The following is an 18632-nucleotide window of genomic DNA, read 5'->3' as shown; positions in this document are numbered from 1 at the left end:
CAGTTTGGGACACGATAAAGTCCTAAATGGCTTATGACTTGGCTACCTAAGAGACTGCCTGTCTTGCTATGAACCTGCCAGGGTATTAAGGTCTGCAGGATCTTTTGAGGGTGCCCTTCCTTGCAGAGGCCCATTTGTCGGCCATGAAAGGGATTTCTCCTGTGTTGCCCCCAAATTACGGAATGAACTTCCTTAAAAATTACGATTAGCTCCCATTCCCTTGGCCTTCAGAAAGGGTGTGAAGACACAGCTTTTCAATTCAGCCTTTTAAAATACATAGCTTTAATGTTTTAATGTCTTTATGGTTTTCAATGTTATTCATTGGTTACACTGATATTCCGCCTTACAGCGAAGGAACCCAAGGCAGTGTATATGATCCTCCTTCTCTACATTTTATCCTCACAACAGCCCTGTGAGGGAGGTTAGGCTAAGAGTCAGTGACTGGCCCAAAGTCACCCAGTGAGCTCCATGGCCAAGCGGAGACTTGAACCCGGGTCTCCCCAGCCCCAGTCCAACCAGAACAAATTGTAGTATACCACCTTGACTGCTTTTTAACAGAGAAGACGGTATATAAATGATGATAGCAACAACAGCAACATCATCAGCAACAACAACATCACCAAAAGGTGTGATTAGGACATCAGTTTCATATGGTGGTTATTTCATGTAAACGTGCCCTCATAATAGGTGGCATCATGTGAGAGGACGTTGCTGAAAACAAATTTGCCCATGGATGGTAAATAGCCACTCGCAACACAGAAAAGAGCATTCAGATGAAAGGTGGTCAATTGAAGTTATCTTCACATTAACAAAAACCATTGTGCCTTAGACAGACTGTATTCCAGTGCAGCTAGTTGACGAGCAGGAAAGGGTTACTACAATCTGAAGCTGTAGCAACCGCTCCTATTTTCCTTCACGGGCACTAGATACGGTACAGCTACACCCTTGATTGTTTTCTACCCTCTTTTGTTTCGAAAAAAGGAAAAGGAAACAGTGAAAGAACATACTATATTATCCCTGCAATTCTTATTTGAAGCTAATGTTATATCACAGTTTCATCCCACACCTTCCCTCAAAAAAGGTTGTGGTCCGATTAGGGATGTATGGATTGTGTTAAACCCATTCTGTCTGTGTTTTGTGGATTGTCAGGCATCTTTCATTCTGTTGTCTGCTTACTGACATTTTTTTATTATTTTTTAGGGAAGTACAAGAACTTCATTCTTGTTTGCAAATGCATATTTGAGCTGATGTGCACTTGTGCAAATCCTCCCAAAAGTAAAGAAGTGGTCTGCAAGTCCACGGAATCGACGTGACTCAGAAAAAGCCAGTCTGTTGCAGGATCCGCAAATCAGATTCACAGAAATCTGAATTCACTTGAATCCATTGAAGATTTCTCCGACATCCCTGGGTCCAATGAACAAGGAAGATGAAAAAGATCAGAATTTTTAAAAAATATACATGTACCAAAATTAAACTGAATTGAATTAATTGAAGCCATATATTAGATTACTATCAATAACTAAGTTTCTTAGTTATTAATTGAAGAATGGCAAGGTTGCGAGATAGGAAAAAGGAAATGGAACCAAGACGCCATGCCAATGGATTCTCCTTGCATGGGTCCCTAACTCTGCCACTCCCTTTAGTTGTCCCATGCCGACATGGCTGATCTCTGGGAAAGCTCACGGAGATGACTGGTGAACTCTAATCCCTGTTGTTGTTTTTCTGCACTAGGTTTCCCATTTCATCCTTCTTCATCCTTGTTTTCTTTTCCAGACTCCAAAGTGCTTTTCACTAATAACCTTCACCCTATATGCACTTTACTACTTTATCACCATCTTTTTCCTATTCTGTTTCTCCCTTTCTACTTCTTCTCTATCAAGCACTGCAGCCAACTTTTCTTCTTTATCTCCCATTTCAGCTCATGCGGTCTCTCTCGTCCTTCCAAGCCCACTCACTGGATCCTACCCCAGTGGTTTCTATTGTTCCTTTGGTTCTCCCATCACTTATCCATTTTAATGCCTTTCTCCTTCCTATGGCGTCTTCCCTGCAATGCTAATTTGCTTATTTACTATATTTCTATACCACCTGACAGTCAAAGCTCTCTGGGCAGTTCACAAAATACACATTAAAACCATAAAATATAGGAACACAATCAAACATTACATCAAACCTAAACAGCCACAGAATAAAACTAGTAAAGCCAACAGCAGTGCAAGGATCTAGAAAGCAGTAGCATAGTTTTTAAAAACTGACAGACTAAAAAGCCTGAGAAAAGAAAATGGTCTTCACTTGCCACTGAAAAGAACACAACATGGTGCTAGGTGAGCCTCCCTGGGGTGGGCATTCCACAACTGGGGTGCCACCACTGTAAAGGCCCTCTCCTTAATAGCCACCTGCCTCACCTCATTAGGTGGGTGCTCTTGGAGAAGCGGCTTTGAAGATGATTGTAGGGTCCAGACAGGTATATATCCAAGGAGATCAATCCTTCAGGTAACCTGACCCCGAGCCATTCAGGGCTTTAAAAGTTTAAGCAAGTTGTGGTTCCTCCTTTATTTAAAAAGCTGTGTCTTGAGCCTTTTGCTCTTGCAAATTTGTGTGGTGTTTTTCCTTTTGTCTCCACAGAAGGAGGCACATGCATAATAAATAATACACAGAGAGAGAGAGAGAGAGACATGAATGAGAATGAATGAATGAATGGTGTGGATGAGGATCCAGAAGGAGACAGGCAAAGTGACTTTCCTGGAAACAGGGGGAGTGGGGGCAGAACTTGCAAAGCCGTCTGAGCCAGTCGCTTTCCAGATGGTTTGCAACACTAGCAGTTGCAGACCAAATCACACCAGAAACCACGTGGAGCGCAACCCAAATTACAGAGGAACTTCAGCTCTATTAACAACAGTTGGAAGCTGCTCAGTTAAGAGCCACCCTGGAGGCCCTGTTCAAATACTCTGATGTATTTTGGCACCAGGCCATGACTGGGCAGTACAAACTGGATGAAACACCAAATTGATATCCAGGATCATTAGCCCATCAAACAGTGTCCCAGGTGAATTGCTATAAGCTTTCGAAAGGAATTTGGGCAGCAGTTACTGCGGGTGCAGAATGTCTAGTCTTTTATTAATCCATGGGTAAAACACTAAAAAATAGTCAAAGACTGAAGAATAAATTATGCAGAATAAGAGGGACTGCACCATTTGAATTTGCATTGCCCAGACCAGAACAAAACACTGCTAGGATACATGACAAAATCTACTTTGTTTTTGTTCTGAATTTTTATTTCCTGATGTTTCATACTTCTTAATTATACAACCCATAACTTTTGCAGCTAGCTATTTGGTCCAATAAATGCTTACAAAAATCAGTTTATTCTTATCTGTTCAGCCCTGCAGAAATTTGTCAAGAGCTTAGAAGCACATCCTGGCTTCCTTGTGTATAGTTTGCAGGCCCAATTTTCTGATTTCAAAGCAAGAAAAAAGAGAAACGCAATTCAGCGTCACAGAAAGCTGCCCTGCAGTTGTGCCCCTGTCCCTCCTTTGTAGATTATCATTTATCCTCACTTGTTGCAAACTGCAGGCACTCAAAAATGCATTATTCATACAAGCATTCCAAAGCAAAAACCTTGGCAGACATTTTGGCAATGCCCCAAATGTCTTGGCGATCCGTTGCAACATTCTGGGAGGGGTGAGGCCAGCAGGGGGCTGGGGGGCAGCAACACCGCTGGCACGCTTGCCATTTTGGCTCAGCCTCATGGCTTGAACTCCCAGACAGGCATGGAAAGGTAAAGAGTCCTGGAGAGATCCGGCCTGTGACAGAGGAGCCATGCTTCTTGGCTGCTGTAGAAGCAGACTGAGCAGCAACTGTGTGTCTATAATAAAAAAAGGCCAATGGAAGGTTGGGGGGGGGGGAGTGGACCTAATCTGAATTGGACTCTTGACCAGAATACTCAGCTAAGCTTAACATAAATCACGCTCTCTTTCTTCTACAGGATACCTTGCCCTTTAGTTTAGGGGACAGCGCAAATCTCCAAGAAGAGGAAATCGATGCACTGCCTTCTTTGAACCATAAAGCATAGTCTCCTAATTAGTCTTCTTTCTGTGAGCAATGTGTGTTGGTATTTTTCACCAGCCCAAAGCTTAAAAATTGGCTCTCTGGCTGACCTGCTTCCTGCTGCATTTGGATCTGTGCCGTTCAGCTGATTCTCCATATCCAGAGGTATCAATTAAATCCCTATTATTTTCTAAGGATGAGCGTCTGCCTCTCTCTCTCTCTCTCTCTCTCTCTCTCTCTCTCTGTCCCCCTCACACACAGACAATTTTTCTGAAATAGAGTTTAAATGTAACCTGCAATGGAAAAGTTAAACAACTGGCTTTTAACACAGCAGCTGCACTTCAAACCTCCTGGGCTTTTGACTTCGAGGTTGGGAACAAAACAAACACATCAAGGGTTTCTAACAGTTATGCAGGCTGTGCAGAAGAGAGCAGAGCACTAGATCACATTCGATCTTTTAACCCATTAGAGGAAATTTTCTCAATGCTATTTTTTCCCTTCCTTTGAGACTTTGACACCTGTGATGAGGACAGTGTACCACTTAACAGTTGGGTACAAAAGATGACAAGCTTTGAGTTATCACTTCAGAAGAAACTCCGTATTTGATGTTCCAAAGGAAGTTTAACCTCCAGTTCACATAAACTCCCGAAGTAGTCGAAAGCCAACAGAATAAGCTGCTGAATCTAGAAAGCTCTGCTACTGCAGAGCAGCAGGTGATCTTTCCTAGTTTCCAGCACATTTCATCTGCACGCCTGTTACTGAAAAAACTTGGTAGCCTGCTGGGCCTTAGCAGTATGTTGTGAGCAAAACATCTTCCAAAGGGAGAGCATGTCCATAAAGAAAAGGTTTCTATGACTAGCACAAGAGGAGGGAAGGAAATCCCAGCATCTCATTGACAACTTTCAATTATTTCCAAATCACAATATGGACACTAGCCAATTAACACAAGCAATTTCGAAAAGGAACTTCAGGTTACCATACATTTCTCCAAGGAAGAACACTTTTAAGAAGAAATTAAAAATCAGGAGGTAGGGGGATTCAAAGACCAAACACACAAAAACAGGAATGGCCAAGGATATGTATGCTGTGATTTTGTGGAAACACCAGGGGGGAAATTGCAGAATGTGGTACTGAGCAAAGGGATCAGCCTCCTGAGAAACTTTGTTTTCATTTTTTTAAGAAGCACATTTCTAGCCATTATGGCCATGGAAATATGCTTGGACGCGTATGGGCAGACAGGTGAGATCTCAGATGTCACCGTGGTGGCAGAATAAGAATTTCAGTGAATGGGAACAGGACTTCAGTGTCTCTGCCTCTCCCAGGCCCAGCAAAGCCACAGGAAATTACATAAATACCAAAAACTGTAGAATAAATTAAGCAAAATAAGAAAAATAGGCATACATTTTACCAGTTGCAAAATTCAGCTTTTCTTGGTAGAGAATTAGGATTGCCTGGGGCAGAACTTTTTTTGTTGTGGAGACATACACAAACCTGATCATAACTTCCTAACTAAGTAATTACTAGATGTCTGCAGCCAAAGAATTAGTTGGATTTGGATTTAGGGTTGAATTTAGGCATCCTTAGAGTAGACCCATCGAAACCTCATTTAGTATAACTAAATCTGGATCCAATCCAATATTTCTAAATACATTACAGTCGCCCAAAGATACCTCATTTTCCTGAGTAAAGTCCAGCGCATCTTCTCCTGAAGCCAGCAGTGTATGAAGGATCCTTTGCTTCACCTGTTCCCACTCAACCAGCATTGACTCCCGATGATACTCCTCAGCCATAGCAAAGGTCTAGGACAAACGAGATTAATGCAGAAAACACCAAGCCATCAGACCCACCCAGAGTTCAAGGAGAAATATCACTTGCATTCACTAACTACTACAGTTGAAAAATTCAAGAAGGATAAGGCTATCAATGGCTGCTAGGCATGATGGCTACATATTACCTCCAGTACTGCAGGCTGTATGACTCTGCATGCCAGCTGCTGGGGAGCATGAGTGAGAGGATGCATTTGCACTCGGGCCCTACTTGTGGGCTTCCCAGAGGCAGCTGGTTGGCCACTGTGTGAACGGAACTCTGAGAAAGATGGGCCTTTGGTCCGATTCAGCATGGCCCTTCCTATGTTTTTAGTTATTAATTAAGAATAAGAAAAATGTATTTTAATAAAAACAACACTGAATTGTTACAAGAGGACGGTAAGAGTCAGCAATTTCTTTAGCACCAAGGAATACATTGGCTTCATTTGCCATCATCAGTCTTGGGAACCACAGGGCCTAGAAACATATCTTTCTAAAACCAAACCAAACCCCTATGAGGTAGGTGTAGGCAAATGGAGGCCCAAGCGCCTGATCTAGCCTTCCCAGCTGACACATCTAGTCCTGAATTCTAAGAATCTCTCCTCCATTATTATGCATCTCAGTTCCAGGATAATTACTGTCAGTCAAGTAGATGAACACAGCACAAAGCCACTACCCATGTTCCTGGCCCACCTCAGCATCAACTTCCCTGTACCTCTGTTGCCACTACTGATTCGTTGTCCTGGGCCTCCTCCTCAATCTCCCAAAATGAAGTCTGCATGCAAGTACACTAGGTACTGCAACAATTTCACATTCTGTAGGGGGCGGGGGGAAGGTGGATCTCCAGATGTTTTGGACTTCAACTCCCAGAAGCCCCTGCTAGCATGGCAGAGCTGCTACCAGATCATTTTAACTGGTGATGCCTGGGATTGAACCTGGGACCTTCTACCTGCACAGCAGGTGCTCCACCACCAAGCTATAGCCCCTGCCTGAATTGAAAGACTACCATGTTCTGTATCTGTGCAGTAACAATGCCTCAATGTGGAATACACCCAGTCTTCTCTGGGACTTTTTAAAGTTCACCAGCAGACAAAGAAGGAATCCACTTACTTATTCATTTCAAAACAATGTAGTGTCCCAATGTCAAGGAGTTACCATTTTCCCCATAAACCTGGAACTTGTCTCTGGAAAAGACCCTGATGCTGGGAAAGACTGAAGGCAAAAGGAGAAGGGGACGGCAGAGGATGAGATGGCTAGATAGCATCACCGATGCAATGAATATGACCTTGAGCACGCTCTGGGAGAGAGCGCAGGACAGGAAGGCCTGGCGTGCTATGGTCCATGGGGTCACGAAGAGTCGGACACGACTGAACAAACTACAGTTGCCTCCTGTCCCAGACTGGGAATGCAAACCTATGAACTCAAAAGTAAGCCCCACTGAGTTACTTCCAGGTAATTGAAATAAATGGGCCTTAAGTTAGTCATAACTAACTTAAGCCCCATTCATTTTGATGGGTCTTCCAGTGGTCTATCCAATGTTAGTCACGGCATGACTAAGATTGGATACAACTCTGAATCTCTGTTTTAGACCAGTTCTAGTCTGGAACAGAAAGATCATGTCATCCACATATAACAAAAATATTCCAGGTTTCCTTGTGACAAGACTTGCTAAAATGTTTACAGCTTATTCTTTTCCTGAGATACAACTTTTTAGCAAATGTTGTCGCAATGAACAGTGTATTATTATTTATAATAAAACCAGAATTCTGATATCTGATGTATCAACAAGTAAACTGGGGGGCAGGGGATTAATGGCAATACAATGGAAGAGATTTCATTGCTCCAATTTTTAAGCTATTACTTATTTCTGTATCAGGTAGCTGATCTAATCATCTCTCAGTTGCCAAAAAAGGTTTCCCCACCTCTGCACTAAATCAAGGAATCACTTCATGGAATTCTAAGATGTCTCTTCTGAGAGAATTTAGGTTATTCAGAAATTAGGATATTTATAGAAAAACAGACTAGCACAAATGTGTAGTGCTGAAATTTGGAGCATGCAACAAACACCAGCGAGCAATGCAATCAATATTTTAAGGAAACCTCAGTCGAGGAAGGATGACTTCCAGAGGCCTGATACGACCAGAAAGAAAACTGATAGATATGTATAAAAGTAGAGAATGGATAAAAGCAAACTTTTGAAGAACCAGGTTCAGTTCTAGCACACCAAGATTTCCAAATGGCACTATCTGAAAAATAAGATCTTCCTAAACCTTGTCTTTTACTTAAATCACATTCAAAGCAATATGGCTACTCAATATGGTCGTAGTGAAGAACATGATTTTTCTGCTTAAATCCAAATTTAAGACTGAAGTAAAACATAGGCATCACGTTGCAACTTCAAAATATTCATCATAAATTAACATCACGTTTTGTTATCCAAGCCTTTCTGCCCATCTCATTAATTAATACATACTTAATCACTTGGGGGTTTGGTTGTGAATCCTGTAAATTTGCCCCTGTATGAAAGTATGTTCTGTAATGCCTAATTGTAAAATGCATCAAAATATATGCGAGAGATTCATTCAAGCTCTGTTTATTTGAAGAAGCTCACAGGTCTCTGGCACCGAGAAATGGCAAAAAAAATCCCACCCTTGTTACGTTGTTAAACGGACTATTCTTGACTCGCCCTGAAACAGAAAATGCTGAAACATGATGCAGGTTTTTAAAACTAGTGCCCTGAACATAGTGTACAGCTAAAAGAGGGGGACAGGGTAATATGTTTGCATACCTGGTTCAATGAGTAGAGACTTATGCTTTAAAGACTCTTTATCATTTCTTTGTGGTTACAAACATTTACACAAAGGTGCACTTTCCAAATGGCAGGACAGGAGCCATGTGGATGGGCTTCAGGCCAACGCTGTGACTTGCTTGGCACACAGAAGAGGCTGAATGCCAGACGGCCATATTAGCAAGGACCTGTTCTATCTTAGATGAATACTACGAATGTTGGCAATACCAGTAACGTTGTCACACACTTATTTTGTTTGATTACTTCATTTCCTGATAAAACTCCATTTTTACATTCACCAATCGCCTGACCCTTTTGATGGATGATGCTCAGAGCTGGATGCGCGCCATCATTTTGCACACGTGCGGAACATGGTAAACAAGCAGCAGTTATACATTCTTTTTAAAGTCTTGGGAGAATAAAAAGGTATTTTTGTTTTCTTGGGCCTTTTAAAAGAATTTATAATGGATGCTTGTTTTCTTTTTAATGATATGCTTAATGCTGTGTTTTAAAATGGTCTTTTCCTGTATTTTAGCTGCCTGGATATTTCTCTTTTCTTTTTAAATTATTCTAAATTATTTAAATTACTGTTGCTGCTTTTAAAACTTAAAAACATCTTTTAAAAGAATCACTGACTTTACTGTATTTATTTCTATTATGTATGTCATCCTGAGAGCTTCAGCTATAGGGTAACTCAAAAATTGAATGAATGAATGAATGAATTCAAAAGGGACAAAATTCAATTGAGAATTCTCAGATTCTTTTTCTTGTTTAAGATTCTAGCCCTTAGGGCTACATAGATATACTTGAAAGTGCGCGAGCAATGCATGCTGACATTTCAGAAGCCAGAGGAGTGGCTGAATAAGACTTCCCATGGTTGGAGGTGAAGCTAATGACCCTGTTTGGATGTAACTGCAGTGTCCAGTGGCCAATCATGGGTTAATTAATTAAGAACAATCCATGGGTTAACTTGGGGTTATTTAACCCACACAACCCCAGTGCCTCTGTTCAAACGTCACAGAAGCAACCTTCAAATATGGCATTCCAGGGTTGTTAATGGAAACAGGAAAGGGCTCGAGCTCAGCATTTGTCCCAACAATTCGCAGGTCAATTAATCCATGATTTGCCTCTGGATCCTGCCTTTGTGTCCAAACCAAGTCTTAGTGGTCCTCAGTGTTTCCTATGACTAACAAGAACAAAATAAATTATGCAAAATAGTAAAAAAGAAAAAAAGAAAAGAAAAAGCACAATACATTACACAAATAAGAGAAGTTCTACAAACCAAGGAGGTTGATTTGCATGATTTATACTGAGTGCTAAATTGAGCTTTTTCAGGGTGAAGCCTTTGGCTTGCCTAGAAATAGAATCTTACATTTTTACAGAGTGGAGCAGACCCAACTCAGGTGATGTTAAGGTAGCCTCTCCCAACTTGGTGCCCTCCAGATGTGTTGGACTATAACTCCCAGCATCCCCCAGCCAGGGAAATTGTAGACCAACACATCTGGAGAGCCCCAGGTTGGAGGAGGCTGTGGTACCATGAGGGGCTAGGAAACAGATGGGGGAGGGAGTGCAAAAACACACTATTGGGAAGGCCTGGAAATAAAACTAGGAACCACCAATGCTTCCACAGCATCAACACACGCACATATGCCATTTGGAACTCACAGACTCACTAGACATAAGCCTGAACACAATTACAGTGACTGCAAAGGTTTGTTTTGTGATCCATCTGATCTCTCGGTCTGGCTATTTTATTACAAGGGGATTTGAGAGCAAAAGGGTTAAATAGCCACAATTCAAACTCATGACTCTGCATTGAGTACTAATGTCTAAATTTACTTTATTTATTTATTTGTGGTATTTATATACCAATAAATATAATAAAATCCCTAAGTGGTTCACATATAAATATTAAAATCAAATCTAAAATATAATATTAAAAACACAACATTAAAAACAATTCCAGTTACAATAAAAGCAATACAAGGAGCAGGAAGATGGAGCAGCGTGATTAATTTAATTCCAGCCCAGGGAAAAAGCCTGGGTGAACAAGTGTGTTTTCAGGAGGTGTTCGAAGATGCCACATTTTCTGCCTCCCGAACTGCCTGAGGGTGGGTGTTCCAAAGGGTGGGTGCCACTACGGAGAAGGCCCACCGTCAAGGTTGTCACCACTGAAGACATGATCTTTGCCTCTTCATGGTGCCAAGCATGGCATCATGGGTGTGAGGGTGGAAGGTCATGAGGATGGCAGGAGGGGACATGTCATGAAGATGAAGGGGGCCCTTTCTTTGCTCAGGGCACAGGACCCTGGTGAGAGATGTGTTTCTCTGATTGAGGGTGGGCTGTCTGAAGTACCTTGTGCGGTTCCCTACCCCTTTCCCTTATTTTCTGTGAATTTGATGTGGATGAGGAACCTTATTGTTAGGTCTCTGACATGGGAGGCCAGAAATCATACTCCCTGCCCCTTCGTAGCCAGTGAGGTGCTCTCCACGCCAGCTACATCTCTGCGCTCAGAAACGGAGTGCAGAGACAAGGAAAAGGGGGTGGTCCCAGGGGCAGGGAGAGGAGAAGATTGCGGAAGCTGCGTTACACAGTTTTCTATGGGCTGCGCGGCCTCCACCCCTCCCATCCTGAAGCTCCATGGCTAGACAGGTGAAATCACCTGTCCAGACAAGAAATGCCAGATCACCTTTGTGCTCTGGCCACCTTGCTTTGGATAGTTGTCTGCCTCCGAGTTTGAAGGGTGACGACTATCTCCATAGGGTTGAGCCCTTAGTGGACTATTTAACTGACCTACTGATATGTCTTACATTTAATTAATTGTTGATATTATTATTATTATTATTTACATTTCTATACGGCCCCATAGCCGAAGCTCTCTGGGCAGTTTACAAAAATATGTTTTAAATGAACTGCAACTGAGTTTATGTTGTATTGTAATGTATTTTAATTCTGATTATTGAATTTGTTTCTTTTGTGAACCGCTTTGAGCACAATGTATTGTGGAAAATGCGATATGCAAATAAACTGACTATGACTATCATGGCAATTGGCAGCATATGATGAGTTCTATTCAGGTCCTGGATTGTCTTTGGTTGATTGTTTAAAACTTGTTTTTAGATATATGTTGCCTGTGTGTGCGCGCTGTTTATATGTTGTTATAGACATGGTTTTGCACTTTGTACAATGTATTTTTCCATGGTTTTTAATTTTTGTGAAACCACCCAGAGAGCTTCGGCTATGGGGCGGTATAGAAACATAATAAATGAAATGAAATAAATGAAATTAGGGTCAGTTCACCAACCTGCAGAGATTAAGGGCGCAATCCTATACATTTTTAGACAGAGAAAAGGCCTACAATTCCCAGCATTCCCCAGCCAGGTCTTTTCTCTGTCTAAACATGCATAGGATTGTGCCCTGAGTGACTCTTCTGCACAGAGCTTACGCATATGGGTAGAATTGCCAATGACTGCATGGAGGTCAGAGGCAATGGTACCACCCCCAGGCCCCCATGTGTTCAGCATCCTCTGGTCGTGTGGATGGGGCTCTTGTGTCACTATGTAAATGCATTCTCATTTTGTCTATACAGTGTATTAAGTTCTAAGGCTCAAAGTCATTATTCTTGCACTAGAGGTTTTAGCACAAGAATGAGTTTTAAAGATGCCAGAGAGCTCTTGTGCCTGGAGACAATGACATAACCAGGTAGAAGAATTCTAATTCTAAAATGGCTGCTATGTGCTGTAAGGAAACCTCTGAGATCCGGCCTCTCTATAGAATTCCTAACATAGGGATGCGTAGAAGGCAGATCAGGACCTACTGATAGATCTCTGGGGTACTGCAGTAGATCAGCAAAGGTTTCGGACTCCTAATTGTCTAAGAACTGCAAAAACTAAAAAGCCCCACCAGCCCATCCCCAAGAATGCTTAGGGGAAAACCAGGAATAGACTTGTGAGTGAAAGGAACTGAGAGCTTGGTTCTGGTACCGATCAGAAATTCCCAGGCTGAACATTTGCTCAGGGCACCCTGTTCCTTCATTCTTAGCGTATGTCTGCCTGCCTGAGCCATTCCTTTGCACCTGGCTCCAGTGGGTGGAATGCAGGAATATAGTCAAAAGCAAAGTAGATCTTGCAAGCCTAAAGTCTGATGTGGGGCAGAAAATTTCCAAAACAGAAACATTTCTGGAAATATTTCCAGTCCTTTATTATTCTGCAGAAAACTTTCCATTTCATAAGTTCATTCGCAGCAATGAATGGATGCCAACTGAAAATACAATAGTGGGCAAGCTTGGCAGTTTCGAAGTTGCAGATGAGTGGTTGTCAGCGTTTCATGCCCAGTTCTTTGAGTTGCTAAAACGGATTTGTGTGTCAACAGTTTGCAATACCTTTGGGGAGGTTTCCCTTAAATTTAAATAATGTAAGGGAAGTACACACTACTGTCTTTAATTTTTTTAACAAGTATTCTAATAAACATTTCTAGATAATATAACATTTAAATCATATTAGGTGTGCTTTACTTTTTCCCGTCAAATATTTCAGGTCAAATATTTGTGGTGTATTTGGATAAAAAAATTAACATGGAGTACTTTTGTTTAGTTTTATTTACTAAATACAAGTAAAATAAACACCCTAAATTAGATCACTCTCTAGGGCAGGGGTAGGCAACGGGGTGCCCATGGGCACCAGAGCACCCTTGGATATTGTTCTCAGTGCCTGCCAAGGTGCCCTACCTCTCCTATTTTTTATTTCTTTAAATAATATTTCTCACTGGAGGCTGGGATCACTTCAAAGCAAAGAGAGGCCCTCTAGCTGCTCCGATCTTCTTTTCCCATACATGGAGCTCAGTGACATTCTTAGGAAATAAAGATGGCAGGTGACTGCAGGCCTTTAATCTGTGGTACACCCATTTTGGGGTGGTGCCCAGGACAGATTCTCAAATTGCCAAATGTGCCCACAGGCTCGAAAAGGTTGCCTACCCCACAAGTTACCCTCTGCAAACCAAGCTAATTTGCATAGGGTAGTTTGCATCGGCTGCCCCTATATGACAAAAAAATACTATGCAAAGTAACACTATTTGTAAGGGACAATTTTCTGGACATTTTCTGTGCTACCTCTGACATAATGAGACATCACTTTCAAGCTTTCTTTATATGCTCTTCCCCAACTTACCCGTTTCCTGGACTCCTCAATGGCGGACAACAAAGCATTATCTTTTTCATTTTTTAGGAATCCCTGTTGAAAGAAGAAGGGCAGCTTCAGTTAGAAATCGGCTTGACATTTAAGTCCAGATCCACTTGGTACTTAATACACTGTTGGTTTAAGCTTTGCTTTAAGGACAGGCAACTTTCTTTGTAGTTCGCTTCAAGTGAAAGGTTATTTAACTCAGGTGGAAAAACAGGAAGATGCCCATAAAGCTCCATGTGAAAAGGAAATGCATTACTCCTCTTTTTTTTTCAAGACTGCATTAACTTTTTGCAAAGTGTCCTGCTTCTAGTCTGTCTTATCGGTGGACTCCAGGATGAAAGTGTGCTGGGCCAAGGAATAGTGATAAGCTTGCCTGACCACAGTGAATGGTAAAAATAAATGAATGAATGAATGAATGGGAAAGGATGAATGGGAAAGGATGACTCAGCAAGGGCTGAGCATAGTCCCCCTAAGCACACAAATCTCTGCAAGACATGCAAGTATCTAAAAAAGGTCAAGCAAACTAAACAGCTGAAGTCGGAAATCATCACCGCCAGTCGATGCACAAGAAAAGCTGAACTCCAAAGCAGTTTTATTTTAGCTCACTCTGTATTGTGTATCTATCACATTATTTTGGAAGTGTTTAACGTATCCAGAGCCCCCAGCCAATTCTCTAGGCAAGGCCTAACAGCCTGTCATTTATTTAGCACATTTTGCTTTCCACTTTATTTATTCACAAGGGAACATACCGAAGCAGGCAGGCAGGCAGCCAGGCAGCCATCAACCTGCAGGTTTAAGGAAATCTAGTATTTTGTTTGTTTCTCTGTCATGTATATCTATTTTATTTCTTTATCCTGGATTTATATCCCCATTTCCAGAGCAGGAAATGACTTGCTCAAAAAGAGAGCCGGTGTGATACAGTGGCCACTCTGTCCAAATTTAAATATGGAAAACTCAAATTTAAACTTCTGGGGTAGAATCCAAATAAAGTCTTACTTTGAGTAGACCCACTGAATTGAATGGGACTTTGGCTAGACATGACTAACTTAAGTCCCATTCCTTTCAATGGGTTTACTCGAAGTACGACTTTTGTTGGATTCTGGCTCTGCTTCGCTAGGAATCTCATTGAAGGTTATGAGAACAGGCTAGGACAGCCTTCCTTAACTTGGAGCCCTCCAGATGTATTAGACTACAGGGCTGGCTGGGGGATGCTGGGACTTGTGGTCCGACACATCTCAAGGATGCCAGGCTGGGAAAGGCTGGGCTATGAGTTGGCACACTCCCTCCTCCCTTCTCCATACCCTCACTACCACCTCTTTTGCACATGGTCAACCTTCACCAGACTTCACTGTTACATCCATCATCCATCAGCCCTGGTTAAAATGGACCCATGGGGCTCCTAAATCCACTTTAAGAACCTAGCTTAAACCTGGATTTAGGAGGACAGTTTAGGAGCAACCCTGAAACACAAGACGCAAGTAGAAGGGCTGGGCCTTTGTGGGCGGAGGCACGGCCAGGAAGCGTTCCTTGTTGACCAGCCTCAGTTTTATTGGCACTTTGTTTTTAAAAAGAATAATTTAATATCATGTTTTTTGCTTTTTATTGTTTTATCTCTCGTTGTTCACCACTCCAGAATCTGTTTAGAAGCGGATTGGTATACAAGTGTTGTAAATAAATAAATACAGTCTAGGTATGGTGGCTTAGTGGTTAAGACGCTGAACTGCAGACCGGAAGGTCGGCAGGTCAGCAGTTCGAGACCCGAGTGCTGCGTGACGGAGTGAGCTCCCATCTTCAGTCCCAGCTCCTGCCAACCTAGCAGTTCGAAAGCAAGAAATTGCAAGTAGATAAATAGGTACCGCCTCGGTGGGAAAGGTAACAGCATTCCGTGCACCTTGGTGTTCAGTCATGCCGGCCACATGACCATGGAAGTGTCTTCGGACAGCGCTGGCTCTTCGGCTTAGAAACGGGGATGAGCACCGCACCCTAGAGTCGGACACGACTGGTTGGGGACACCTTTACCTTTAATGCTCGTAGATATACATTCTAGGGATGCTCTCCCACTGCTCACCCCAGCACACCGGAAGAAGAATAGGCAGCGGGGGCTGGGGGCTCTGATTTCGGTGGGGCTGGGAATCCATTCCGGGTTTCAGTTAGAACTAGCGAGAACTCTAAAGGAGCTATCCAAGGTCCTGAACCTCACCCCCCAGAATAGGTTCAGCACACTGGATAGCTCCTTTTGGGGGTTTGGTTGGCGCTGTGTGAAACCCGGAATGGATTCACAGCCCCACCAAAATCAGAGCCGCCAGCCTGCGCAGAGAATAAGGTATATAGGGGGAGGATCTTGAGCTCCTTAGTGCAGGCAAATCCGATGGATCGTCCGATGGCTGTGGCCCTTTCCACCGACCGCTGATCATTCGGTGGCTTCCTGGCTTTTGTGCAGTTTTTTCCCCCCATTCCAAAAAGGTGAAAGGCCTCTCCCAAGGCTCACTGGCTGGCTGGAAGAGCTTGACGGTAAAATAGGCTGGATTTTTTGGCCTGCCCCTTTTGTTCCCCAATAGCTTCTTCTAAATCGAAATTGGCCCTCAGGCTGAAAGAGGTCTGACACCCCTGTTGTAGCGTTTCAGGGGGTTCACATGGGGTGCTTGCCATGTTCCATGAGCCTCAGTGTTATCCAGTGGAGGCTGGTGGCTCCAATGTCAGTGGGGTGGTGAATCCGCTCTGGGTTTCAGTCAGCGCTCTAAAGGGGCTATGGATAGCCCCTTTAGAGCGCTGACTGAAACCCGGAGCGGATTCACCGCCCCACTGACATCGGAGCCACCAGCCTCTACTGCTGTCACCCCAGATTCAGTGAGTTCATACAGAATGGGGTGTTAGAACCATTCCACCTTGCCTGACTGGAAACAAATCCAGAGATACATAAGCTCCCAGACAGAATTGTGTGTGTTCCCTTTTCTGTGCCTACACTTGATCTTAGCCAAAGAAGCTGAGAAGGTGTCATTCCGTCTCTTCTTAACTGCGGTAGAAAAATGGAGGGATGCAGCAAAGGGAGTGTGAGGAAGGAACAAGATGAGAGAAGGAAGGGAAGAGGAGAAAACGTGGCACCAGCCGAGGGCCAAAGGGAAAGTACATAGCAATCCCTAAGCACGGAAACTGCACAAGGAAAAATGGCCGAGATCTGAGAGGAGCCTCAAATTTGGTGTCGTGTCATGTGATTTCTAAAGCGGTATTGTTAAGCAGCTTTGAGCTTGTTGATCAAGCGCCCTGTAAATTAACACAGTGCTTTTCCACCTCTGTTCTGGGGAATACTGGGGTTCCTCAACAGCTGCTCAGGGGCTCCTGCAAGAGAAAAGTCAGGAATGGTGAACAAGCTTCCCTGAATGACAGCTTGCCACGACTGAACTTCCCTTGCAAGAATCATCTATACAAGAACGTTGGGTAGCCATTCTGTTCCTATAAGCAAGCACGCTGCTCCTGGGATGCTTGCAGTGAGGGCAAAACCTGGTGGGGCTTCAGTGAGCAGGATCCCAGCAAGACACCCAGTGTCTGCAAAACATTGAGACACCCACCATGTTCCCCTTGAGTCCTTGCAATATGCAAGAGCCCCCCCCCCCCCATCCCTGGACACAACAGCGTCACAAGCATCATTTTGCAGTTCTTGAATGACTTTTGTTTAGCAACTTATCATTCAGTAACTGGCTACATGGATGCTTCAATTTAATGCCTTTTTGAATCCTCTAACTCTGCACATATGGAATTTGATACTGAATCTCATCGCTGATGCAAGCTTGACCCCCGGCACAGACTTCCAAGTACACACTAAAAAACAAATTCCTTGCCTGCATGGTTGTTTGTGCATGTTGCAAAAGACACAAGCAGTGCCTATAATAGCTCCTGCATTCAAGGGCAAACGTTCTGTTCCTTGCCTAGGTGCCTCTCTCTTCGCCTTTGATCATGCACTCCTTTTCATATAATTCTCATGATTTAGCTCTGCCTGCCTTTATGTCACCTCCTTCCTCATATAATGGGGAAGGGGGAAAACAGCATTCTGCAGCTAAAAAAAAAAAAAATTCAGCTACTTGGTTCAGAATAAAACATGCAAATTAAGGATGTAATTTATTTGTAGCAGGGAAATAGGATTTCCTTGGCACAATAGGTATTCCTGTTCATACCCTTTAAAGCGTCAAGAGAGGCCCAATTAACACTTCATGTGGCAGGCATGTCTTCTGGTGCACTGCAGTGAACACAGAAAAGCGTGGAAGGGTGTGCAGAACTCTTAATACTCAAGTACACGGACAGGACACGCCCCAGGGAGATGTGCTTCTGCTTGTCAAATCCATCATTAGAATGAGCACTTTTTGTTGGGCATATTAGGCGAGCTTTCTCCAACCTGGTGCCCTCCCAGTGGCGCAGCTAAGTAGTTTTAGATGCTGGAGCTACTGGTTTTACGGGGGTAGGGGCTTTAGATAAGTATGCATATTACTTCTGTTATGGAGCACACAATTCACTTTTCTCTTCACTCCCCAACCGCTATCCCATGCTTTACCATGGCTTCTACATTCCCGATATATTAGAGCAATAAACAAATAAAAGACAGTTTGCCATCCCTGATTTAAAAATGATAATAATTCTCTGAGCATGTGCAGTTTCACATTTAAATTCACTTAAATCGTAGCACCATCATGACTACAGGACTAAAATAGAGTTTGCTTCTGCTGCCCTGATGTCCTCATCACATGCTGCTCTCTAGGTGATCGTGGCAGGGGGACTGGGCTGCAAAGCCCTAGACTTTGGCCCCAAGCTGCACCCATGTGCTAT

General features: G+C 43.1%; 1 protein-coding gene across 2 annotated transcripts in view; it reads right to left on the bottom strand.

Moving 5' to 3' along the window:
- The window catches only part of NUP93 (nucleoporin 93), a 127833-nt gene that overhangs the window by 50795 nt on the left and 58406 nt on the right, over positions 1 to 18632 (bottom strand). For both annotated transcript variants that reach the window (XM_084812092.1, XM_084812093.1), the window contains 2 exons: positions 13803 to 13865; positions 5715 to 5843 (listed from right to left, as the gene is read on the bottom strand). In XM_084812092.1, the coding sequence (XP_084668218.1) occupies positions 5715 to 5843; positions 13803 to 13865 (192 nt within the window). The remainder of the gene's footprint in view (positions 1 to 5714; positions 5844 to 13802; positions 13866 to 18632) is intronic.

The sequence above is a fragment of the Heloderma suspectum genome, chromosome 8, assembly GCF_057233095.1.
Source record: "Heloderma suspectum isolate Gila_16-S chromosome 8, 16-S_ref, whole genome shotgun sequence".
Lineage (NCBI taxonomy): Eukaryota > Metazoa > Chordata > Lepidosauria > Squamata > Helodermatidae > Heloderma > Heloderma suspectum.
The sequence above is the reverse complement of the archived record's forward strand: the minus strand, read 5'-3'. Positions and strand labels throughout refer to the sequence as shown.